The sequence below is a fragment of the Beta vulgaris genome, chromosome 5 (assembly GCF_026745355.1).
Source record: "Beta vulgaris subsp. vulgaris cultivar EL10 chromosome 5, EL10.2, whole genome shotgun sequence".
NCBI classification, from domain to species: domain Eukaryota; kingdom Viridiplantae; phylum Streptophyta; class Magnoliopsida; order Caryophyllales; family Amaranthaceae; genus Beta; species Beta vulgaris.
The window spans coordinates 551,800-577,630 of NC_079206.1; the positions used below are offsets into that span (position 1 = coordinate 551,800).

Genomic DNA, 25,831 nt, shown 5'->3' on the forward strand with positions numbered 1-25,831 from the left:
TGTGGACTTTTACGGGTCTGGTCATATTTTTCCATGAAACATTCCTAGGAAAGCCAACGTGACTTGTAACATTGCGCAGGTGCTTGGCACCATTTGTGTTGCCTCGAAAAGTGACTTGTAACATTGCGCAGGTGCTTGGCACCATTTGTGTTGCCTCGAAAAGTCTCTAAACATCCCATTTGTTCATTTTACGTGAAACTAAAACTGTCTCAAAATAAACGTAAAGACATCCATATATTCGTTCAAAGCCATATAACTCCTTTCTGATGACCTCCCATGTCCCTAGGAGGCATCTCGTGGCATTCGGAGCTCGGGCCCTGGGAAATTCCGAAAGCGTGTATTATAACCTTCAATTTTTGCTATTTTTTGGACATTTTTGGACTTCTCCGGACCTGTTCATATTTTCTATCGAAATGTTCCTAGGAAAGCCAACGTGACTTGTAACATTGCGCGGGTGCTTGACACCATTTGTGTTGCCTCGAAAAGCCTCTAAACACCCCATTTGTTCATTTCTCGTGAAACCTAAAACTATCTCGAAATGAACGTAAAGGCATCCACATATTCGTTCCAAGCCACATGACTCCTTTCCAATGACCTCCCATGTCCCTAGGAGGTATCTCGTGGCATTCGGATCTCGGGCCCGGGAAAGTCCAAAATCGTGTATTATAACCTTCAATTTTGGCTGTTTTTGGAACATTTTTGGACTTCTCCGGGACTGGTCATATATTCTCCCGAAAACGTTACTAGGAAAGCCGATGTGACTTGTATTGTTACGCGGCTGCTTGACACCATTTGGTGTTGCATCGAAAAGCCTCTAAACACCCTATTTGTTCATTTCTTGCAAAATCCAAAATTGTCTCGAAATGAACATAAACGCATCCACATATTCGTTCTAAGTCACATCACTCCTTTCCTATGACGTCCCATGTCCCTAGGAGACATCCTGTGGCATTCAGAGCTCGATCCTTGGGAGAGTACGAAAGCGGGTATTATAACCTTTTAATTTTGGCTGATTTTGGGACATTTTTGGACTTCCGGACCTGTTCATATTTTCTCCAGAAGCATTCCGAGGAGTGCCAACGTGACTTGTAATGTTGCGCGGGAACTTGGCACCATTTGCATTGCTTTGAAAAGTCTGTGAACACCCCATTTGTTCATTTCTCGTGAAACCCAAATTTGCCTCGAAATGAACGTAAAAGCATCCACATATTTGTTCCAAGCCACATGACTCCTTTCCAATGACCTCCTATGTCCCTAGGAGGCATCCCGTGGCGTCTGTAGCTTAGGCCCTGGGAAACTCCGAAAGCGTGTATTATAACTTTCAATTTTGGCTGTTTTTGGGACATTTTTGGACTTCTCTGGACATGGTCATATTTTCTCCCGATATGTTCCTAGGAAAGTTGACGTGACTTGTAACTTTGTGCGGGTGTTTGGTACCATTTGTGTTGCCTTGAAAAGCCTCTGAACACCTCATTTGTTCATTTCTCGTAAAATCTAAAATTGTCTCGAAATGAGCATAAAGCCATCCTCATATTCGTTCCAAGCTACATGACTCCTTTTCAATAAGCTCCCATGTCCCTCGGATGCATGCTGTGGCGTCCGTAGCTCATGCACCGGGAAAGTCCGAAAACATGTATTATAACCTTCAATTTTAGTCCCACCACCCCACTCGGGTTTCTCTTCCTTGTTCGATCGTTTCTTCTTCCTCTGTGCGTCGACGCCTCAATTCTCAGTCCCAGTCGTCCTTTACTGTGGATTTGTCGGTCCCTCATCCGTAGTCCCCAGTCGGTTCCTTATTCCCTAGTCAGAGCCCCTGAGTGTCGAGTTTTACCCTCCCTTTTCCCCTCGTGGTGTTAGCTTTAGGCGGTTCCCTTCCCCTTCCTCACTTACGTGAGTTTTTTGTCTAGTTCGGTCTCACCTTTTCCTCTCGCCCCTGTTAGTATCGGGCTTTCCCCTTGGTTGTTGGGCGTTTAAACTAGTTATGTTTGATGTTAGTATGTTTGGGTTTTCTCTAAAAATGTGTGTTTACTCTCCGAATAATAGGAGTGCGTTGTTTTCGAGTTGTTAAAGATGTCTATGGTCGGTTGTGGCCATTGATAAGTGTTTGTAAGTTGGGTCGGGATTGGTGGTTCAAGGTTGTAATAGTAGATCATCATGTCAGTTTTTTGGAATTTATGCTGAGGGAAAAAGTGACTGATGAAGTTTGTGAGTATGGACGAGGCGACGATAATTCTTTATGGTTGGGACGTATGTTTTGGTTTTACTTATCTTTCTTTTAGATGGAATACACGAGCTCATAAAGGGATGCATATTATAAAAAATGAAGCATATACTATAAATATTATTTTGGTAAAATGGGGTTGTTTATCTCAAAGGAAAAAAAAACTCTCTCTTCGTCTACTTGCTTCCTTTTTAAAAAAAAAAAATATACTTTTACCCGATGAAATAAGTGAAACATTTTAAAAAAATAAAAAATAGAGAAGCGTTTTTTTCTTACTTGAAAACGTAAAGTATATAAAAGTACTATGTTAAGAATTTCATATCCCCTTAAGGAAAAGGGATGCATATTGATCAAAAGTAGATTTAAAAATGTTAATAGTGTTATCATATTAGAAGAGGATCCCTGCTCTGTTGATATACCTGTATTGCAGGGTACGAAAGGCTGATGGATGACTTAATTAAATTCAAGAACTTGTGACCAATTTGCTACATACTTCCAACCATGTCTCACAAAAGAACAAAAGTTTTGCCCACTTTTAGATATATATGTTCTGCCAGCTAAATTTTTCCAAGTTCACACATGGTAGAGATGCAACTCTCTCTTTTTATAACTTGAAATGAATAAACCTATTACAATACATTGTCCTTCCCTCTCATGCAAGCGAAGTATAAAATCCCACCTCATTATACCATTTTCTCCATCTCAAAATACTCCTAATCATACACATCTCTACTCTTGAACTACAATTAGTAGAGATTAAACAAAATAAATGGCAACTACCTTCTCCAAATCCCTAGTCCTTTTCCTCGTCCTCAACCTTCTCTTTTTCTCCCTCGTTTCAGCATGCGGCGAGTGCGGAAGTGGTGGTAAGCCAACGCCCAAACCCAGGCACAGCACACCGTATCCTGGAAGTGGATCCCCCCGTGGTGGTTACCCGGGTTCCGGAAGCACCCCCTCGACTGGAGGTACCCCTTCCACCGGAGGCTCATCATCCGGGGCTTGCCCAATTGATGCCCTTAAATTCGGTGTGTGTGCCAATGTGCTCACTGATTTGCTCAACCTTAACCTCGGTACTCCACCAAAGACACCTTGCTGCCCCCTCATTGCAGGGCTTGTCGATCTTGAGGCTGCGGTGTGCCTTTGCACTGCCATTAAGGCTAACATCTTGGGTATTAACTTGAACATCCCACTCTCTCTTAGCTTGCTTGTTAACTACTGTGGTACAAAAGTCCCTCGTGGATTCCAGTGTGCCTAAGCCATATTTTCGCAGACCAATATATTCTTGATTTGCGCACGTTTAGCTTGATGGACCGACTAGTTGACGTCAAAAAATAAGTGTGCGCGGCATATGGTGAACAACTTGTTTCCTGTTGCCATAATGTTTTTTTAATTGGACGTTTATATTATGTACTAGTATGAATTGTTTTGATGAGTGAATCTTTTCCTGCCTGACGCTATTTAATTAATTGGTGTTCTATGTAACGTGAGTTTTATAGACAATGTTACTTACCTTACATCAGCTTGGTTTTTATTAATTGGTGTTCTAAGATTGTGTTCGAATATTCACTTTTATTGATTTTAACGCTGTTAAGGCTGATCAATCGCATGGAATTTGAGGTTACTTTAAGTCATTCTCTTTTGTTTTATTTTATTTTCTATCTAGAACAAAGAGTTTTACTTGACGGAAACAAAAAGTTATTGATGATTCTTCGTTTCAACTTTTTATCATTCGTCGGCCCCGATTTCTCTACCATATATACAATAGACCTATTAGTTTTACTCCAAAGAAAACATGAACTTGTTAATGATAGTTTTTAGAGTAGAGAGGAGATTGAATAAAATATGGAGAAGTTTTGCATTAAACTTTCTCAATTAATCTCAATACAATATAAGTGCCTTTTATAGGCTTACAATAAAAAGTAACTAACCTAAAAGTTAGCCACACTACTAAGTAGTGGAAAACATGTCCTATACCATATCCTCCATAACTACTATTCACTAATCACATTTTAATTATAAAATAAATTACCCACTAACTTACTATTAGCCACTAATCCAAATTGTTAGGAAAATCATTTGACTACTTTTGGAGCATAATCCAACACCCCTTTGCTCCAAAAGTTGTAGCAGCCATTTGTAACATCCTATTTTGCCTCATATCGAACCCACTTTGTCAACATTTCAATATGTTGATGCGCATTATCACCAACATTTTTACTTTTTTTTGTTGATGCACATTATCGCCAACTTCACAGTTTTGATGCACTTCTCACCAACGTCACATTTTCGGAGCACTTCTCTCACCACGACCTTGTGAAGCACTTCTCTTCACCACGACTTTGTGAAGCGCTTCTCTTCACCACGACCTTGTGAAGCACTTCTCTTCACCACGACTTTGTGAAGCACTTCTCTTCACCACGACTTTGTGAAGCACTTCTCTTCACCACTTTGCATAGAATCACAAATATATTTTTTTTTTCAACCACTCTTGCCATGGTGGTTTGCCTTAAATTTTTTTTTCACTCATAAAACAGAAGATGGCCTGCAGTGGCTTACTTCTTACTCTCTCTCTTTTTTTTTTTTTTTGTTTTTTTTTTGCTTCATCTCTTTCCCTTTTCCGGATCTAACCTGGAGCTCTGATACCATGATAGTTTTTAGAGTAGAGAGGAGATTGAATAAAATATGGAGAAGTTTTGCATTAAACTTTCTCAATTAATCTCAATACAATAAGTGCCTTTTATAGGCTTACAATAAAAAGTAACTAACCTAAAAGTTAGCCACACTACTAAGTAGTGGAAAACATGTCCTATACCATATCCTCCATAACTACTATTCACTAATCACATTTTAATTATAAAATAAATTACCCACTAACTTACTACTAGCCACTAATCCAAATTGTTAGGAAAATCATTTGACTACTTTTGGAGCATAATCCAACAGTTAATAGTAAGGAGATAGTAGTTACTTTAGTCTCTTTTTATTTTCTTCTCTAACTATGAAGACATTCATGATAATATATATACAAAGCAGCGAACCTGCTAAGTACTCCGAATTTTGATGCATCTCTTAGTGACTTGTTTAATTTGGTAGGGAATTGGGGTGAGCAAAGTTAGATACTTATTTTCGTTTTACAAAAACAAGAACAAATATCCGATATATTCCAATAATAACAAAAATATAATTAGTTTGCTGTTTGACTTTTCAGAAATATGATTTTAAGTAGGGATGTTCAGAAAATTCGATCCGATTAATTCGATATGTGATCCGGTCTATCCGATCCTATTGAGGTTTTGGACTTTTCGGATTGGATATTCGAAAAAATGGGACTCCATATAGATTAGAATTTTTTTATTTAGGATATCCAAAACTTTTTAAATTATTAAATTTTGTTTTCTTAAAGTTTAAAAAACTATAACTTTTGGTATCCTCAACAACAACTTAACTATTCAACCACTTTCCGCTCTTCAGCAACCACTTTCACACAGACAGCCATCAATAAGTCCACAATATATCACCGGCCACCAAAGCACTGCCTAACATGGCCAGAGAGTATAATTAATTCATCTTAATATTCGGTATCGAATCATTCAATAAATAGTCGCATCAATTGATAGAACTAATGCGAAAGCGTAGTAACAAGACAACAATTCCTCCAAAATAAAATAAACGCAACAAATAAATATTTATACCTTACAAATAATACCCATTTATTACACTTATTATGTCACGTAGGAAGTCTAAATAAATCTAAAGAGCAAACATTAAAGTAAAGACAAGTGCGTATTTAACGTGGAAAAATCTTTCCCTAATAACAGAAGGGTCAACCACCAAAGTTTCACTAATCTTCAAATGAATGTTAGCAAACCCCAAACTGTAAAAAAAAAAAAAAAAAAAAAAAAACGAAAAAACATGCAAAACCCCAAGGAGGCGGGTTTCACCCACGAGCATAAACTTGCTAATTCGTCTAATTTTTTTCTCGAACTAACACCCTTTTAGTAAAGCTAACAAGAGCCAGCCACATATGGTATGTCAAGTACTGTACGTAGGGGTGTCAAAAAAAACCCGGCCCATGAGTCCATCTGTATCCAATCTGTTCCGATCCAATTTAATCAAATTTCCCAGCCTATCCATTCCCATCCGGAATCAACCCAACCTAGTTATATTCGAGCATATCAAAATTCAGACCAATCTGTTTCCGACCCAAACTTAATCCAAACCCATTTAGGTCCGTGCCAAAATATGAACTCAATTTGCATCCGAACTAAAGTCAGCCCGAATTTAAGTGGATCCGAGAAAATACATTTAGACCCAACCCATTGTAACTCGGCCCATGTCAATCCAGCCCATTACAGACGCGACATTGTCAATCAAATATGTTTTGGTCATAACTTTATTTTATGTTCTTATAAATACTTCTATATAAGATAATATTAAAAAATTATTATTAATAAAATCTCTTGACATATTTGATAATATGAATATATCGATATCGATAATGACTTGCAACGAACGGACTCAAACATGTATTGGATCATTCCAACTCCGTCCGAATCCAACTTGAGCTATCCCAAGTCCATCCGAACACGACCTGAGCCGACCTAAGTTAATCCGAATCCAACATGATCTGCACAAATCCATTTAGAACCTGACTTATGTCCACCTAAAATCAATTTGAGCCGAGTCGAAATGGTCTGACCCATACCCAATCCGCACCCGAGTATACGTTGGTCGGTCTTAAACCGACCTAAGTGGCTCCGACCCAACCCACACTCGATCCAAGAAAAGATTGGATCAGATACGATTTGACCCAAACACATTCGACCCACCTCGGGCCAACCCAAACCTACCCGATAACCCAAATGGACACCCATGTACGTTGGGCTCATAGACTCACAGGCTATCCATGACTCTAATTGAGCAATTTGTTCAATAATTCACCCGATACCCAAAAAGGTCCAAAAGTTTGCCATATCTAGACATGACCGCCAGCTAAAAATCTCAAGTTTACACATGGAGTACATTCATGCATGTCTCGAAAACTACTAATATGGACATTATCCTGTCCTTCCCATGTGACCATGCAACCTATAAAAACTCATCCCGATTTCACTTTCTTTTCATCTTCAATTCTTTCAAAACTCTTATACTACGTACTACTAGAGTTCCAAGCATGGCTTCGAAGCTGTTCAAGTCCCTTGCACTCTTCCTAGTCCTAAACCTTTTCTTTGTTTCACTTGTCTCCGCATGCGGAGAATGTGGAAGTGGTACTAGCCCAAACCCCAAGCCAAAACCCAAGCCTAAGCCTAGGCCTACCCCTGGATATTCAGGCTCCCCCTCAACCGGAGGTTCGACCTCATCTTCAGGAACTTGCCCCATTGATGCCCTTAAGTTAGGGGTTTGTGCAAATGTCCTAAATGGTTTGCTCGACCTTACCATCGGTACTCCTCCTAAGAGCCCTTGCTGCCCCCTCATCCAAGGCCTCATCGACGCCGAGGCTGCTGTCTGCCTTTGTACTGCCATTAAGGCTAATGTTTTAGGCATTAACTTGGAGATCCCGCTCTCTATTAGCTTACTCGTTAACTACTGTGGATGCCAACTCCCCCATGGGTTCCAGTGTCCCTAAACCATGGCAGTGCAGCATGTCAACTTTTTTTTTTTCTCTTGATTCTTGATTTTCTTTATATTCAGCTATGAGATGGTCAACTTATTGTTTAATTTTGTCAATTTGTCATATTGATTTTTAAGTGCATTATTGTTCTTCTTGTTTACTAACTAAAAGGATTATTTCTCAGAAAAGTCTCGGGTAGGAGGCTTGTTAATAATCGTGTTCCATGAAGTTTGGTTGTGGCCTATTTATTGATTATGTGAAATGAATATTTACTTGTCTTTAAATTGTTACTCAACTTTCGTTCAAACTATTGTAAGATTTTCTGCTATGAAACGAGCAAGATTAGTGATAATTTTTCTTTTCAAGGGACATGGTTGCATAGAAGTGATCTCTTAGGCTATGTTTGAGGACATAAGTTGAAATAGAGCTGAAACTGATAGCTGAAAGGAGCTGAACTGATAAGTTAGCTGAATTTCAGCACCTGTATTTGACATGCTATATTTGATAGCAACTCAATTTTAGTCAATTTTTCAACTTAAATTCTAGTTAATCTCTTATCCCAAATATGACTATATATTTTAGGTGATTTAAATTTTTTACACCTACTCATAGTGACTCAAATGTATTGCCCAAAAGTTAGTGTGTATAATTATTAATAGCTAGCACTAGTGCCTTTTCATGATCGTCAATTTCAGCCATTTTGAACCATTATATCATTGTGTATTAACAGATTTATAAAATCCAATAATTTCAAGATACACGATGAAGCAAATTTGACAAGGTACATAAGGAAAAACACACACATACATGCATGCATACATACATACATACATGTATAATAATTACTATTATCGTTACTGTTATTGTTATTATTATTATTATTATTAAAAAAAATTAAATACGCCCAGAATCCAAAGGCTTTCATTAAAGTTCTCGTGAATGTCATGAATGAAAAACGTCATATATCTTAATTATGTATTTCTATCAGTGCCTCGAAATCAACAGTTTTTTGGGATTTTGTTATGTACATTCATTTGAAAATGTATATTAAAAATATATTAACTTTTTATTGTATATATATAGTACTTATGTAAGAATTAAGGTTTTCCTAGTTGGTTTGGAAAACTTCCCTTCACTTTTTTTCAGAATTTGGAGAAAAGGGGAATTTCATTTTGCAAAGAGCAAAAATCGAACTCCTTTAATTTCACATGAATAAATAAATAAATATATATATATATATATATATATATGAGAACGTATTGTGTCGGACTCGTCCGACCATAATCTTTGGTCGGACGACTTTCAGGTGGTTCCAATTTTTTTTCAGTTAGTCTTAATTTTTTTCAGGTAGTCTTAATTTTTTTTCAGGTAGTCTTCATTTTTTTTCAGGTAGTCTTCATTTTGTTTTCAGTTAGTCTTCTTTTTTTTCAGTTGGTTTTTGTACTTCAGTTAGACTTACTTTGGGTTTCAGTTGGTCTTTATTCTTTTTCAGGTAGTCTTCATTTTTTTTCAGGTAGTCTTCATTCTTTTTCAGGTAGTCTTCGTTTTTTTTTCAGGTAGTCCAACTGAAAAAAAACAAAGTCCAACTGAAACAAAACAAAGTCCAACTGAAAGAAAACAAAGTCCAACTGAAAGAAAATAAAGTCCAACTGAAACAAAACAAAGTCCAACTGAAAGAAAACAAAGTCCAACTAAAGAAAACAAAGTCCAACTGAAAAGAAAACAAAACACTAACCTCTGCTTTCTCTCACTTTCTCCTTCTTCTTCATTCCTCTTCTTACCCCTAAATTGCAGAAGAGATGTTGTATTAATAATGACAACAAAATCAATTCATCACCATTTACGATCATCATCACCAATTCATCGTCATCAATCTCATTATCATATATTCATATGGATTAAATCTCTTCTTAAAACTCCAATGTTTTGCGCACCTTTCACTTCTCTTTCTCTTCCTTTGTTCTTCAATCTCAATCTGGTTACCAATGACCTTCAACATCCATGGTAGATACTTGAAAGCCATTGTTAGAGGCTACAGATCTAGATGTCCCATTTTCGCGAGTAGTTGTGTTGGACGCGAACACTTGAACTCCATGGTTCCCAAAATCTGACAGTTGAGCAACTGAGAAATTTGCATCAATTTATGGTGTTATGGTGTTTACGGTGTTATGGTGTTCCATTTCTTTTAGGAACTGAGTTGGGTTATGATGTTTATGGCAGAGCAAAAGTGTAAACCAATAAGTGGATTATGTAAAGAAAGCTGAACAAGAGTTTTTTGTTGGAATGGAAGAAGGAGAGGAGAGAGAAATGAAGGTTGATGATGAGAAATCAGAATAGTTAGAGAGAGGTAGGAAAGGGGAAGGGATGAACAGAAAGAGAGGAGTGGTCGTCCGACAAATGTATTGTGTCAGACGGTCTGACACAATACTTTCACTATATTATAATATATATATATTATATATATATATATATATATATATATATATATATAATAATGCAGAAGTTGTATTTTGTAGATTGTGTAGAAAGCAGATCGCAAATTGTATTATTGTGCCCAGAAAATATTAGTATTTTTTTAAAAAGAACAATAATCAAAATTAAAAATAAAATACTGATCGGAGTGCATACACAACATGGGACGTATGAGGAAATTGTCTTGGGACATAGCCCATGCTTGGGCACTTTTTTTAAATTGAAACTAGTTTGAAAGCCCATGCTATTCCCCGATTATCTATAACTTTCATTAATTAATATTTTACTTTAAAATGGTATCACAAAATATCATTTGGTTTAGTTGTTAACACTTTAGTATATAAACTTGACGCCACAGGATCAAATCCTATACAATGCATTTATTGTTTTTTTTGTTGTATACTCCCTCCGTGTGTCCTAAAGATCTTCCCTCTTTCCATTTAAGTGCGTTTCCAAAAGATCTTCCCTCTTTTACTTTATTCCTTATTTGGAATTTTTTTCCCTTTTTACCCTCTCATGTCCCTATCATATGGTCCACCATTACATTATTAATTCAATTTTACTTCTTCTCTCTCCTACTTTAACCAGTGGCGTATCCAGGATTCGAACCCTATGGGTTCGGAGCCGGTAAAAAAAAAATACATTCAATCAGATGATTTTTGTGACTTGTTTCCCGCGCGATCCTATGGGTTCTTGTATGGGTTCTTGTATTGGGTTCTTATATTGGATTTAGAGGTTCTCTTGAACTAGGAGAAGAACAAGCGGATGATTTTTGTGACTTGTTTCCCGCACGATCTTTCCGAAAAAATTCTAAACCCTTCATAGTCACAATACAATCTACACAATAACACAAGTAAGAAATTTCAACTCCATGACTCTAGACACTACAAAGTTCAATCACATTAATCATTCATTTATCCACAATCCACAATCCACATTCCACAATCCACATTCATTCATTGAAAATTTATTCAACATTCACAAATCACAATCCAAACTCCAAAGTCCACAATCCACATTCATTCATTCAACATTTAAATCTTAAATTCATAAAGCAACAAATTCATTCTATGAGTAAAAGACTAAACACTAAAATCTGAAATAGACAAATACATATTTCTAATTTTTAATCATCTAATGTGTAAAAGACTAAAATCTGAAATAGTAAAATTCATATTTAAAATTGAAGAATTGGGTTTGGGCTTTACCTTTCGGCTTTCAAACGGCCGGAAAAGTTGCTGCCGCCTGCCTTCTGGTTCGCCGTCGGCCGTCGCGGTGGGGAAGAAGGTCTCACGCCGTCACGGTGGCCTATGGCCGTCGCAGCGTCGCTAGCTTTGGCTCGTTGCTAGGGAGTTAGTAGTTAGGGTTTTGGTTTGGGAGAAAACCGAAAAATGTTGGCTGGGTTGTGGGGGAAAAGAAATGAGAAGGTTTAAAAAAAAAAAACAGGTTTATGAGGTTTCGAACCCCAGACCTTCTGGTCCCGCGGCCCGCGCACATGTGTAGAGATACAAAATCACTGGGACACATGCTTGTTTAATGTTTTATTTTGCATACATATAGTATATATCTGATATTTAAAATATTTTAAATTTTTTTTTAAAAAAAACCGGGCAATTTTTTTTCAAAAATCACTGGGTTCACCTGAACCCAGTGAACCCATAGTAAATCCGCCCCTGACTTTAACCCCTTTTTATTTGATTATTTATCTTAACCCCTTTCTCTCTTCCACTTTACCCATCCCACACCCCGGCTACACAAATGGATCCTCCTTGGTATATGTAGGAACGGTAACAAGGAAGTTTTTTAGAAAAAGGAGGGAGTATGGATCAAGTATACTAAAACACTCAAAGGAGAGCGTCATGTAGCGATGTTACTTGGATAATAACACCTTTTAATATATTAGTATAAATGTTTTTTATGATCTCCGTTCAAAAGAGCTGGCCACCTTGACCATATGTCCATATTAGTCAACCTTTTAGATTTATATTTTATTCATTATATCCTTGTAAAAGTTGCTAAAACACAATCTTAAGAGGATATGATATTATGAATCTAACAATATTATTTTCACACTTTACAAGTTACGACTATTCTAAATAATTTTTTTTTTATTAAATGCGTGTGGTGAAATAATTGATATTGCAACTAAATTGAAATTTGCTTTTGCAATGGATTCATTTTTCAGAATCTTAATTATCGTCACTTACGCTTTAAAGGGTTACGAAAAAAGAAAACAGCTGTAAAATATAAAACAACTAAGAGATTAATAACTAAGTCACATTTGCTCTAAACAACAGTCAAATGATGAGAGATTAATAAAAATAACCAACGCCATATGTGTCCATAGTCTAATAACATATGGAGTCGTACTTCCTCCGTCTTTTTACCCGTTTTGACTTTTAACACTATTCACATATATAACTTTGACTACTTTTGTGATTTGTACTTTAGAAAAATATAGTCATGTGAGATCTTATTAAATTTGTCTCAACGTATATTTTCATAATATCAACTTTTTGTAATTTTTGCTTATTGGTAATTAGAAATATAAAGGTTTAAAATAATGCACTATCATGTGTTGCCAAGAGAAACGGACTAATTAGAAAAACTATATTATTACCAATAATTTCCAACAACTACACTAAATACAAACGAGGAAGCTAAGTAAAATGGTAAATAAAATTTAGAGCTTGTTTGGTAACCGGTATTAAATGATGATAAGATAACATTTCAAGAAGTAATATTATGAACAAAATCTCATATCATAATATTTGGCAATCCTTGTCCATCACCTAATAAACCTCCTTATCACAATTTTCATTTTTGTCTATTACCACTCAATTCATAACATGCATTATGGACTCTAGAGTGGTAATAGAAAAATACGAAGTAAATTTTAATGTTTGGATATGAAGTTATATTATCGGGTTTCATTTTAAATGCAACAAAAGGATATTTTTGTGAGATATAAAATATTTCTTTGTTGTATTTAAAACGAAACAGAGAAAGTATAAACGAATTATGTTGTCATTATCATGCATATCTATTACCGATCACCAAGCAGGTCATTTGTGATTTACCTTCATGGAAAGAGTAAGAATAAAGAAGAACAATAATGCAAGAAGAAGAAATGATTTAGGGAGGGCTTTAAGGGCATTCAAAGCCACGAGGGAGCTTGTATCCACAATAGTTAACAAGAGCTGTAAGATTAACATCGAGGCTTAGGGCAAGATAGCCTAGAATGTCGGTATGAATAGCGGTGCAAATGCACGCAGCAGCATCAAGCTTAAGGAGGTTACGTACAAGGCTGCAGCACGACGATTTTTTTGGAGATCCAACGCGAAGATGAACAAGATCAAGCACATCCGCGCACACATTTAACTTAAGGGCATCTGGGGGGCATGTTTCAAGAGGTCGGGCTACATACGAAGTGAAGACGAGGTTAAATAAAACAAGGTTTAAAACAAGAAAGAGAGCAACTGTGGCTGTGTTTTTTTGGGCCATTTCTAATAACCTTGATTATTTAGCTCAAAACAATTGATTATGTAATTGTTAGTGGTGTATACTGGAAAGTTACGTTATTTATAGCTAGATTGCAAGGTCGTATAATATTCTGAGACACTGAGCTGGATGTGTTAGATTTAGGAACAACTTGGAAGGGTCATATAAGGTTCAGCACATTGCGGGTTCGCACATGGTTGGAACGTTGAACCATCGAGATCCCAAATCCAATAAATTTGTATATTCTGCATGAGAGATACACATCTCAAGCAAATAGCAATAATCAATGGCCTTATCTGCATGTTGTCATTAACAATCAACTTAAAAGGTGACAACTGAACATTGTCATTATGATGAGTATGTAAGTTAATGTATGGTACACAGCTCTAGTTTAAAACAATTTACAAGTTTTTGTGTTAGTTCCAACGTAATATTTTCTTTTTAAAGTATGAAATTTACCATAGTTGTTTAATATTATTACATTATTCATAATAAGGTGCGCATTCAGTGTGAAAATGATATGCTGATAATTGGGAATTCAAAACTATTTCTTGCTAATAACATTGACTAGTGCTTAAGTTAGTGGTGTATAGTCAAAGAAGTCAACACAAGTAATAAAGTTATTGTTTGTGTTAGATACTTAGATGCTATACTCTCACTGAATATGTCATCTATTATTGGTCTGTTCGGAAAGGTTTATTTAATAATATGGTTGATCATTAGCTGTTGGAGATAGCCAACGGGACTATTTTTATTGGGTGTAAGTCTTATTGACAATTAAATTTAATCTACTTGTTTTTTAATTATTCATTTACCTTCACACTAGCAATTTACAATTTTTTTTACCATTTATATCTTTTATTACCAATTACTGAATTTTTTTTCAAAAAGTTAATACTACAAAAATATACATTTAGAAATACAAATAATCAAATAACATATTTTAATTAAATGTCTTTGGTGAAAAATAAGGTCAAAGTGAGATTTGCAAATAGTGCAAATATTACAATGGAGCAACTTAATAAAAACGAAAAGTCTTTAAAAAGGAAAATTATATATCTATCTGTGATAAAAAGTTACAGAACAACTAAATAAAAAGAGAACATATTGAAAATATGGCATGTGTAATTTTTTTTTTTTTTTTTGAGATTTAGAGAGAAATCATACACCAATTTGCACTAGGCTACAATGAGACCTTTGAGAGGGATCAATAATGGCGTACACACAAGACATTGGCGTATGAAGCTACATTCAATATAATCATACGCCTTTTTAAGATCGAATTTTAATGCATATCGTCCCACTTCCCTTTTTTCTTATGTATAGAGTAAAGGACGCATTGACCTCTATTATAATAATTAATGGAAGGAAATCTGATAAGTTAAATCATTCAAGGGGTTTGCATCAGGGTAATTCCATGTCATCTTACCTTTCAACATATGTTTGTAAGCTCTCTGTTGTCAAATGATCCACAAGGAATGTGGGGACACTCTTTTTGGGTTGGATGGAAAAAAGTTCATGTGTCACACCTTATATTTGCAGATGACCTTATTGTTTTTTTATCGAATTGCTGAATCTACAACCTTCTCGGTAAGACAACCCATGGAGAAGTTTTGTGCTATGTTTGCCAAAAGAATGATGAAAGTAAGAGTAAGTTAACCTTTTCGCACAATACCCCGATATACCTTCGTGCTCTTTTTCAGGATACCCTAAATGTTAAGAAAGTGAGGATTTAGGTTATACTTATGTTTACCCATATCCTATAAGAGGCCTACGAGAACTCAAGTGCAATTTGTAGTGTTAAAAGATTGGGCGAGATTACAATTTTTTTTTCGATTTTGAAAAACTTGCTATATAAAAAACTTCATATTTTTCCAAGGCAGGTTGATTGTGCTTAAAAAATTCTACCCTCTCTTCAAAGAGACTATGTTTCTCCCTAAGAATCATGGAGGTATAGGCATCCATGATCAAGGTAGAATGAACATGGGTTATATGGCAAAGTTAGGATGGAGAATGTTTCAAGATTCGTCCAATCTTGGTCAGGACTGTATCAGATTGAAGTATATCCAAATTGACCCTGTCAAACTGATAAAAAAAAATGGGTCTGTCACGTGACAAAATATTCGAAAAGGGTTGGACCTACTACAGAAAAATTGCAATTGGAACATGAAAAATAGGAAATTTGTTATGGTCTGGTATGATAATTGGTTAATGAGTCACTCACCCTTCACCAGGCTATTGAGGCCCCTTCGACTTCGGAGGAGGAAAAGCTTGTGGTAGCAGCCCTAGTCACCTTTGATACTTGGGATCTTTTGCGTTTATCCTTTAATTTTACTCAAACAACATGTGATAAAAGGTTTGCCCTCTCCTTGCCTACCAAGCGCAGCTCCCCGCCGTGGACACTTTGCCTAACCTCGAGTGAATTTGGAGAGGATGCATGTATGGAACCAAAAAATTAAGTTCTTTATGTTTTGCTCTTTTGGCATGATAGACTCCCGCAAGCTCCTCACTCAAAGGCACCTCACTAACTCTAGCCTCAACCCTAGATGTTCGGCCTAAGAAGAAGATTTGACCTATATAATCAGATTTTGCCCGTACTCCATGCGTATATGGACTCTGGTGGACATCCCTCCATTGATTCACCTTGGCTTTATCCCTTGGGTTCAGGACAACCTAACCTCGAACGTAGAGTTTAGAGGACTTAGATGGCGAGAGCTATGTTCATATTTATGTCATGAGATCTAAAAATAACGAAATGAGTGTGTGTTTCATAGCAGTGCTCCAATCCCTCTTGCTTCTAGTATTGCCAAAGCTCGCTTTCTAACGAGTATCCTATGTAATGAGTCAGGAAAGACTTTGACCAAAAACCAACCCACCAGAGGTACTAGTCTGGTTTGCAAATCACTCGCATTCCAACCATTTGACTTTTTCTTTTACAACTTAATTACATGTTCTTGTGGATTTTGTAATGAATGTTTATTCTTAATACAATGTTAAGATGATTAGCAAAAATTAGATGACCTTTAGTTGGAAAAAATGGCAAGTATAATTAAAACTTCAAATGGGCATCACTTTGCGCATAAATTTTTAGATATGCGCAAATTTTGATTGAGCATAACTTGATGCACTTCTTGGATCATAAATATCTTTAATAGCGTACAAGTAAAAATTATACAAAATTGATATTTGAAAAATATACATTGAGATGAATCTAACAAGAAACCCACTTAACTTTTTTTTTTATTATATATAAAAGTGAGTTAATAGATTCAAAATTAGCTAGTGAATAGTGTTATCACTTAACGTGTAACACTTATCTAAAAACGAAGATAGTATATTAAAAGAAAATTCCAAAAATTATAGAATTGTACGAGAAAGAGTAGTAGAACATAACAAGTGAAGGAATGTTTATTATAAGGGTAAAAACTGAAGTTCAATAAATATTTAATGTTAAATACACTAATTTAGGACAACGTTTAGCAACCCACTATATAAAACAAACAACTAAGGCCTCGTTCATTATCATTTTTCCTATTCAGTTTTCAAGTTCTTTTAAAAAAACCAAAAACAAAATATGGAAACCAGAAAAACTAGTTTTCTATTTTCAAAATTGTAATGTTTAATATAAGTATGACTAATTTTAAGATTATTATGATATCATATAACTTTTGTATTCATAAAACCAAAAACTGAAAACTAACAGTAATGCTGAACGGACCCTAGCTGAGTGAATTTGCTCCGACAATAAGAGAACTTATTGCTAGGTGTACGGAGTACAATGAGAACTTATCAAGAGTAACCAATGCAATGTCTAGTGGAATACAAGCTAAGTATACAACAAGACAATGGTATATTAAATTTTTATTATGAACGTGGTATTACTACACAATCAAATACAGTTTATAAAGAATTGAAACATGAATGAAATGAACTCAACACCGAAAGCGTGCATGACCGAGGAAAAACAGGATTGGAAAGCGCAAAACAATAATGCACAAAATCAAGCACATATAAATTAAGCACGGCGTGGAGGGCATTGGAAGCCAGCGGGGAGTTCACATCCACATTGATTGACAAGAGCAGTAAGATCAACATTGACGTTGAGGTTAAGAAGGCCTAAGATATCGACATGAACCGCGGTGCAGAGGCAAGCGGCGGCGTCAAGGTTGATGAGGTTACCTATAAGGCTGCAGCACTGCTGTTTTTTAGGAGATCCAACGCGAAGATGAACAAGATCAAGCACATCCGCGCACACATTTAACTTAAGAGTATCAGGAGGGCATGTCTTAAGAGGACGGGCTACATATGAAGAGAAGGCAAGGTTGAACAACACAAGGTTCAATGCAAGAAAGAGAGCAATTGAGGCTGTGTTTTTTGGGGCCATTGCTAATTATAACTTATCACTAATGCTTAATTTCTGTGATATATGTTGAAAGCTATCAACACAAGTAATTTAGTAGATGGATTGTGTTTGATGGTGAAAAGTAACACGAAGGTTGAGCTATTTATAGGTCGCAAGCATGTTGATGATATGAAAAAATATCCTGAGACATTTAGCTGGATGAACATGAATTATGAAATGATTAGATAATAATGTTCAGCACATGGTTGGTATATGGAGTTAGTAGTTTGCGAGATCGGAAATCTAAATATATCATTGTTTTGCTTGATCATTGTAAATAAATTTTTTGTCATATAATGCAAATGGGAGCTATACTATCATGGTTTTATGAAAATGATAATAAAAGCATTTAGCTTTCATATGATTTTCCAAGTCAATAAGCTGCAAGTAGAAATGGTAATCAGTTGGGTTTAGTGTGGTCCATTAAGACCTAAAACAAGCTAAGACTTGTATCTTTTGAAGTGGAACTAAACGCAACCCATACCACTGGATCTAGAAATTTTGAACCTTGCCCAGATCCGCTTGGTCTAGGAGGTCCTCAATCCTTAAGATACTTTTCTTTTTTTTACCATCCATTGATCCTTAATGTATACGTTTTTTCCTTCTAAATTTATGAACATATAACAAAGTTAACCTGGAGCACAACTACTACTAAGTGAATGAATGAATAAAAGTACTTCATCTCTAGAAAAAAACTATTTAAAGTTCAATTTAAAAGTTTAGTTCACAAGACTATTAATATCCATAGTACGAAATGCTTACCTAAGTATATCATATACTTCATTACATAATAAGAATATTAAAAAAATTCATTTGATCGTTCTCTTCCAATTCTTCATTGATTTTATTTATTTTAGAGAATTAATTAAGACTACTGGTGGGCATGTAAGTTATATTAATTACGAAATTTCAATATATTTATTTCTGAAAAAAAAAATTATAAATGGGTTCATGGGTCGAATTTTGAGATTCTCTGGTACCAAAATCATTGAAACACGTACCCTGATACGACAAAAGAACTTTTACATCTAGATTCAACCTAGATTTATTAAGTTTGAAAAGCATATGTTGACCTCGACCCTTATAAACGGGTGGGTCTAATAGGATCTGGATATGTTATTAGGATTTGAAACATCATTAGATATTGGTTTAGCTGATTGTTAAGAATTTCGATTGTCGTCATTTTTAATGTCAAAACCGCACGATTACACGGAGTGTCATGATCGGATTATTAGGGATGTCCTAAATAATAGGAAGAAATTATTCGAATTATAAAAGGCATATGAAAAGTAGTTTGGGGACCCTAAAATTTTGTGAATTCTATAATGTCACCCATATTAGACATGCTACATGTCGCCTGTGGTCGAGACTACGCATCCAACAGTTTGTGTTAAGGTTGTGTTTGGCAACACATTTAAGTAACTTTAAATGAGTAGGTGCTAAAAGTTTAAGTCAACTAAAATAAACAGTTGTGTTTATTTAAACTCAAAATTGACTGAAATTGAATTGCTATAAAATATAACATCTCAATGTAAGGTGTTGAAATTTTCAACTATCTTATAATTTCAGCTCTATTTCAACTTATGTTCTCAAACATAACGTGAGTTGCTTATTTTTCACTTGCAATTATAAGTTGACCATGCATAATTCATCGATGATTCATGAGATCCCGCCTATGCCGGGATCATCCCTACTATTTTACTTTTTTTAGTATGGCGAGAGATGACTTTGGGGTGATGATTTCATGCACGACACATTTTTTAACTTTCTGCGTGCACCGCCTGCTTCATATTGTATGACGAGGATGATCCACTACTATTAAATTTGGGTATAGTCATCAATGCACTACTTGATCTCTACGACACAAAACATTCTACCTAGTATTTTTTTTTTATTACCCACATTATAGTCCCTTCCTTTGACACCGTAATAATGCAGTCAATGCACCAAAATGTTAATAATGTAGAACAGCTCATTTTGGAAGGTAAGAGAATCTTAAAATCTTTGAAACTATATATTCTTCCTCCGTCCTATAATATAGTACTTACATTTTAGTTTGGGTGTCCTAAGATATTGTGCCTAATTCATTTTTTATCATTTTGATTTAAGTAAATTATCCTCAATTTTTACACAAACTATCCAAAATGTTCATATACTTCTTTCAAAATATGCTCTTGTGAAAAGAAAGAAATAAGCACTATATTATGGGACGGAAGGAGTATGATACAAAAGCCTAAAATGATTGGTCCAAGTTAGCATGTAAATTAAAAACTTATACTTCTGTGTTCTTCTATTACTTGCATCTTTTATCATTTTTGGCGATTCTCTATTATTTGCATTGTTTCCATTTTTTGACAATATATTCTCTCGTTTTCTCTCCTGACATATGGTGTTCCTTTTTTTTTATCTTTCTCTATCTGTCTCCTCAACTTGTTCCATGTGCAAAAGAAAATGATGCAAATAATAAAAAATTTGAAGAAGTATTTCAACAATTTAATTTGAAACCTATGGTTTTCATATCGTAAATCGGGCGGATTTGAATTTGCAAATTAAAACCCGGAAAACTCATGTTGGCTTTACAAGTTCAATTAGACTTATTACAATTCAAGCAAACACTTTTTTTTTAAGATTCAAACAGACACTTAGGCCTTAGCAGTAGTCTTTTAAACCAATCACTATCAAATGCCTAATTTTCTTTGGCTTTATAGTTTATACTATCTAATTTTGTATATTACGGCATGGTTAATTCTTTCATCAAAATTATGCACACAAGAAATTTAGTAATTTCATAACACTTCATCATTATGTATTTATGTCATATGGCCGAGTCAATGAAAGTTGTAGTGTGCTGGTTATAACCACCTGCTTTCTCAATTTAGAGTTCTTATTTCTGTTTCTCACGGCCTCTCTTCACTCAATCTTGTACTCTTGTGTCATCGTCCATGAGAGCTTCATACGTCTCCATATAAGAATTTCACATATAGTTCCATTATGCTGTAGTATAATGTTACAAGTTATAACTAATCAATACAATGCATTTCAGATGAATTTAATGCTACTTAACGATTAGAGTATACTTGATCACATAATACAACACTAGTTTTTGGGCTAAGCATATAAATCTACCTTTTTTTTTTTTTTACCATACAATCAATCAAAGCTCCCATTTGCTATATATGCATAAATATATATAGATGTCATACTTTATGACTTGTTAAGATTTGAGATCTTGCAGGCCGCCAGCTAGCTCAACCTACCAGCCATGTGCTTGACATTATTAGTTAATTATTTCATAATTCATATTCATCCGGGTAAGATAAATGTATCGACATATGATTCCTTCATATCATCAACATCCTTGCAACCTATAAATAGCTCAATCTTCCTGTTACTTTTCACCATCAAACACAGACCATTTATTGAATTCTCTGTATGTGTTGAGCTCTTTTTGCATATAACACAGCAATTAAGCATTACTTAAAAAAAATTATCAGCAATGGCCCCAAAAAACACAGCCTCAGTTGCTCTCTTTCTTGCATTGAACCTTGTTTTATTTAACCTCGCCTTCTCTTCATATGTAGCCCGACCTCTTAAGACATGCCCTCCTGATACCCTTAAGTTGAATGTGTGCGCGGATGTGCTTGATCTTGTTCATCTTCGCATTGGATCTCCTAAAAAACAGCAGTGCTGCAGCCTTATAGGTAACCTCATTAACCTTGATGCTGCCGCTTGCCTTTGCACCGCGGTTCATGCCAATATTCTAGGCCTTCTTAACCTCAACCTCAATGTTGATCTTACTGCTCTTGTCAATCAATGTGGATGCGAACTCCCCGCTGGCTTCCAATGCCCTCCACGCCGTGCTTAATTTTACCTTCTTATCTGATAACTGTTGTATCATTTGATATACGTATTATCTCCATGTATGGTTCATTTAACTCCTGTTTTAAAATTCTTTCTATTCTCTGTATTTGGTTATATTGTGCGAGATTGATAATAAAATAACATGTTTTTGTTTAATGGCAATATCTTTATACGGAGTTGATCAATTTCTCATCATTAGTTTCACTTGCGATTGTAAGTTGACCATGCATAATTCGTCCATGATTCATGAGAAATCACCTATGCTGGGATCATCACTACTATTATTACTTTCTTAGTATGGCGAGAGATGACTTTCGCGTGATAACTTCATGCACGACACGTATCCTTAATTTCTGCACCGCTTGTTGGGTCAGATCATTGGTGGAGCCAGGATTATCAATTAGGGATAGCATTAAAAACTACTAAATAGTGGTTCATGATACCAAAACATAATTCACGTTAAACACTTATAACCCTCTTTTGAAAAAAATGGTACGACACTATAATCTATTATAGAAAATTATTTCCGATTACTTGAATTTGGTCCATTTACAACTTTGACACCCCATATTTAACATTTTACTGATGATATCGTAAATACCATGAACTAGTTATTAATAAGGGTTAGCTTATGTTAATTAATGTCATTAGCAGCACCCAACAAGGGAAAAAAACTACAATATAATTGATATCCTATCTAAACTACTACTCCCTCCGTTTCATTTTGATCTACACATTACACTTTTCACGCATGCCTATGCAAAACTTTGACATATATCTTAAGTTTTGTATTTGTAAAAATTAGAAAAAGTACATATTAATAAAATACATGTTATGATGAATCTAACAAGATCTCACATGACTATATTTTCATCCGCGTATAAATCACAAATGATGGTCAAAGTAAAATTTGTGAATAGTGTAAAATATCAAAGTGCAACAATTAAAATGAAACGGAGGGAATATAAATTTCCTCCATGTTTAATTCCTACCCTCATATTTTATACTAGTAATGGGTAAAAAAAAAGAACAACAAGAACTAGAGACACACTTGCTACGCGAAATAGTCGAACCTAGAGTGTTGCAATTCAATAAATACATCTTGTACAAGAAACCCACCACTGCGCCACGCGAATTGCTCAAGCACTATAGTGGAAAAAAAAGCTCTTTTGCTACATTACAAATGCTACAGTGTTAATAAAAACGAATCATTTTGAATTATAAAAATAACGAAATTAAAAAAAAACGTAAAATGAGCCAAATTCTCCTGTTAACCGTGTAGCATTTGAGTCATTTAACCGATTGAAATAAAAACCCAAAAGATAATGAATCCGAATTTGAAACTGGATTTATCTCTAAATCACTCATTCTCTTCTCTTCATTGTTGATTCCAGTTTTCTCTTCGTCGAACCTCCCCCCAAAGACAACTCTAATTTCGTCGAAAAAAACACCAAATTCGAGATGTAATAGGGGTTTTTACACACGCGATTGAGAAGGAAAAAAGAATCGAAAATAAAAATGCAGGAAATAAATGAGAAGAATGATTGAGGGTCGTATTGATGAGGAGAGAAAATGTAAGGAGGAGTTGGAGAGAAGGGATGTGAGTTATTAGGGATTTGAGGGTTTTCAATGGGTGAAGAACAGTTGCGAGAGAGGGTTGATTTAAGAAGAGAGTATGTGGGATGCGGGGGAGTTTGGAAGAATACCCGGCCTAGGGGCTAGGGGTTGCTTTTTATTTCAAGCTGTTAAATGACTCAAATGATATGGTTAACTAGAGCATTTAACTCATTTTACATTTTTTTAAATTTTGTATTTTTATAATTCCAAGTACTCCGTTTTTATTAAAACCATAGAATTTATAATGTAGCAAAAGAGTTTTTTCCACTAGTGCTCGTGTAGTTCGTGTCTCGCAATGGTGGGTTTCTTTTACAAGATGTATTTATTGAATTGCAACTGCCTAGGTTCGATTATTCCGCGTAGTAAGTTTATCGCTAGTTCTTGTTGTTATTTTTTATTTATCCATTACTACTATAAAATATAAGGGTAGCAATTAAACATGGAGGAAATTAATAGTAATTTAGATAGGATATCAATTTTAGTTTTTTTCCTTTGTTGATTGCTGCTAATGACATTAGTTAACATAACCTAGCCCTTATTAATAAATGATTCATGGTAGTTACGATGTCATCAGTAAAATGTTAATATGGAGTGTCAAAGCTGTAAATGGACCAAATTCAAGTCATCGAAAATAATTTTCTTTAATAGTTTATAGAGTGTCGCACCATTTTTTTGAAAGAGGGTTATAAGTGTTCAACATGAATTATGTTTCTATATCATGAATAGCTATTTAGTAGTTTTTAATGCTATCCCTAATTGATAATCCTGACTCCGCCACTAATCTGAACCAGCAAGAGGTGCAGAATTTAAGGATACATGTCGTGCATGAAATTATCACCCGAAAGTCATCTCTCGCCACACTAAGAAAGTAATAATAGTAGTGATGATCCCAGCATAGGTGATATCTCATGAATCATCGACGAATTATGCATGGTCAACTTACAATCGCAAGTGAAAACTTCCGATGAGAAATTGATCAACTCCGTATAAAGATATTGCCATTAAACAAAAACATGTTATTTTATTATCAATCTCGCACAACATAACCAAATACAGAGCATAGAAAGAATTTCAAACAGGCGTTAAATGAGCCATACATGGAGATAATACGTATATCAAATAATACAACAGTTATCAGATAAGAAGGTAAAATTAAGCACGGCGTGGAGGGCATTGGAACCCAGTAGGTAGCGTGCATCCACATTGATTGACAAGAGCAGTAAGATCAACATTGAGGTTGAGGTTAAGAAGGCCTAGAATATTGGCATGAACCGCGGTGCAAAGGCAAGCGGCAGCATCAAGGTTAATGAGGTTACCTATAAGGCTGCAGCACTGCTGTTTTTTAGGAGATCCAATGCGAAGATGAACAAGATCAAGCACATCCGCGCACACATTCAACTTAAGGGTATCAGGAGGGCATGTCTTAAGAGGTCGGGCTACATATGAAGAGAAGGCGAGGTTAAACAAAACAAGGTTCAATGCAAGAAAGAGAGCAACTGAGGCTGTGTTTTTTGGGGCCATTGCTAGTTATAACTTATCACTAATGCTTAATTTCTGTGATATATTCTAAAAGAGACCAACACAAATAAATCAGTAAGTGTATGTTTGTGTTTGATGGTGAAAAGTACAGGAAGTTTGAGCTATTTATAGGTTGCAAGGATGTGATAATGTGAAGGAATATCCTGCGATATTTAGCTGGATGAACATGAATGATGATATTATTAACTAATAATGCTCAGCACATGGTTGGTATATTGAGCTAGCAGCCCGCGGGATCCGAATTGAAAGCAAAATAAACCATTGTTTTGCTTGATAAATGTATAGATTTTTTCAGTCATATATGCAAATGGGAGCTATGCTATCATTTTTTTATGAAAATGATAACAAAAGCATTTAGTTTTTATATGATATTCCAAGTCAATCAATTTGCGTTTGTAAGATTTCAACCAAGATGCATGGAAACTCTACTCTATATAATATCTAAGAGCTTGTTCGTTATTGTTTTATATTTTCATTTTTCAGTTTTTTTTAAACTAAAAACCAAAAACAGGAAATTAGAAAAAGTGGTTTTTACTTTTCAGTTATCAGTTTTGAAAATCATCATATTCCCAATAAATTAGATTTTTTTTTTCATTATTGGATATAT

General features: G+C 35.2%; 5 protein-coding genes across 5 annotated transcripts; 3 read left to right on the forward strand and 2 right to left on the reverse strand.

The window, feature by feature from the left end:
• Window positions 1-2,793: 2,793 nt before the first annotated feature.
• On the forward strand, window positions 2,794-3,750 carry LOC104892033 (pEARLI1-like lipid transfer protein 1). The gene has a single exon (XM_010677846.4). It carries the CDS (start codon window positions 2,991-2,993, stop codon window positions 3,474-3,476), a length of 486 nt encoding a protein of 161 aa, XP_010676148.1. The 5' UTR covers window positions 2,794-2,990; the 3' UTR covers window positions 3,477-3,750.
• A 3,584-nt stretch (window positions 3,751-7,334) lies between these two features.
• LOC104892034 (14 kDa proline-rich protein DC2.15) lies at window positions 7,335-8,122 on the forward strand. Its single transcript, XM_010677848.3, has one exon. It carries the CDS (start codon window positions 7,395-7,397, stop codon window positions 7,845-7,847), a length of 453 nt encoding a protein of 150 aa, XP_010676150.1. The 5' UTR covers window positions 7,335-7,394; the 3' UTR covers window positions 7,848-8,122.
• Window positions 8,123-17,820: 9,698 nt separating this feature from the next.
• On the reverse strand, window positions 17,821-18,189 carry LOC109134850 (putative lipid-binding protein AIR1B). Its single transcript, XM_019249215.2, has one exon. The coding sequence runs from the start codon at window positions 18,187-18,189 to the stop codon at window positions 17,821-17,823; it is 369 nt and encodes a 122-aa protein (XP_019104760.2).
• Window positions 18,190-21,703: 3,514 nt separating this feature from the next.
• On the forward strand, window positions 21,704-22,072 carry LOC109134851 (putative lipid-binding protein AIR1). The gene has a single exon (XM_019249216.2). It carries the CDS (start codon window positions 21,704-21,706, stop codon window positions 22,070-22,072), a length of 369 nt encoding a protein of 122 aa, XP_019104761.2.
• A 2,765-nt stretch (window positions 22,073-24,837) lies between these two features.
• On the reverse strand, window positions 24,838-25,206 carry LOC109134852 (putative lipid-binding protein AIR1). Its single transcript, XM_019249217.1, has one exon. The coding sequence runs from the start codon at window positions 25,204-25,206 to the stop codon at window positions 24,838-24,840; it is 369 nt and encodes a 122-aa protein (XP_019104762.1).
• Window positions 25,207-25,831: the final 625 nt, after the last annotated feature.

Coding starts and splice junctions, on each gene's coding strand:
- LOC104892033 (XM_010677846.4), top strand. CDS start 2,991: ATGGCAACTACCTTCTCCAAATCCCTAGTCCTTTTCCTCGTCCTCAAC.
- LOC104892034 (XM_010677848.3), top strand. CDS start 7,395: ATGGCTTCGAAGCTGTTCAAGTCCCTTGCACTCTTCCTAGTCCTAAAC.
- LOC109134850 (XM_019249215.2), bottom strand. CDS start 18,189: ATGGCCCCAAAAAACACAGCCTCAATTGCTCTCTTTCTTGCATTGAAC.
- LOC109134851 (XM_019249216.2), top strand. CDS start 21,704: ATGGCCCCAAAAAACACAGCCTCAGTTGCTCTCTTTCTTGCATTGAAC.
- LOC109134852 (XM_019249217.1), bottom strand. CDS start 25,206: ATGGCCCCAAAAAACACAGCCTCAGTTGCTCTCTTTCTTGCATTGAAC.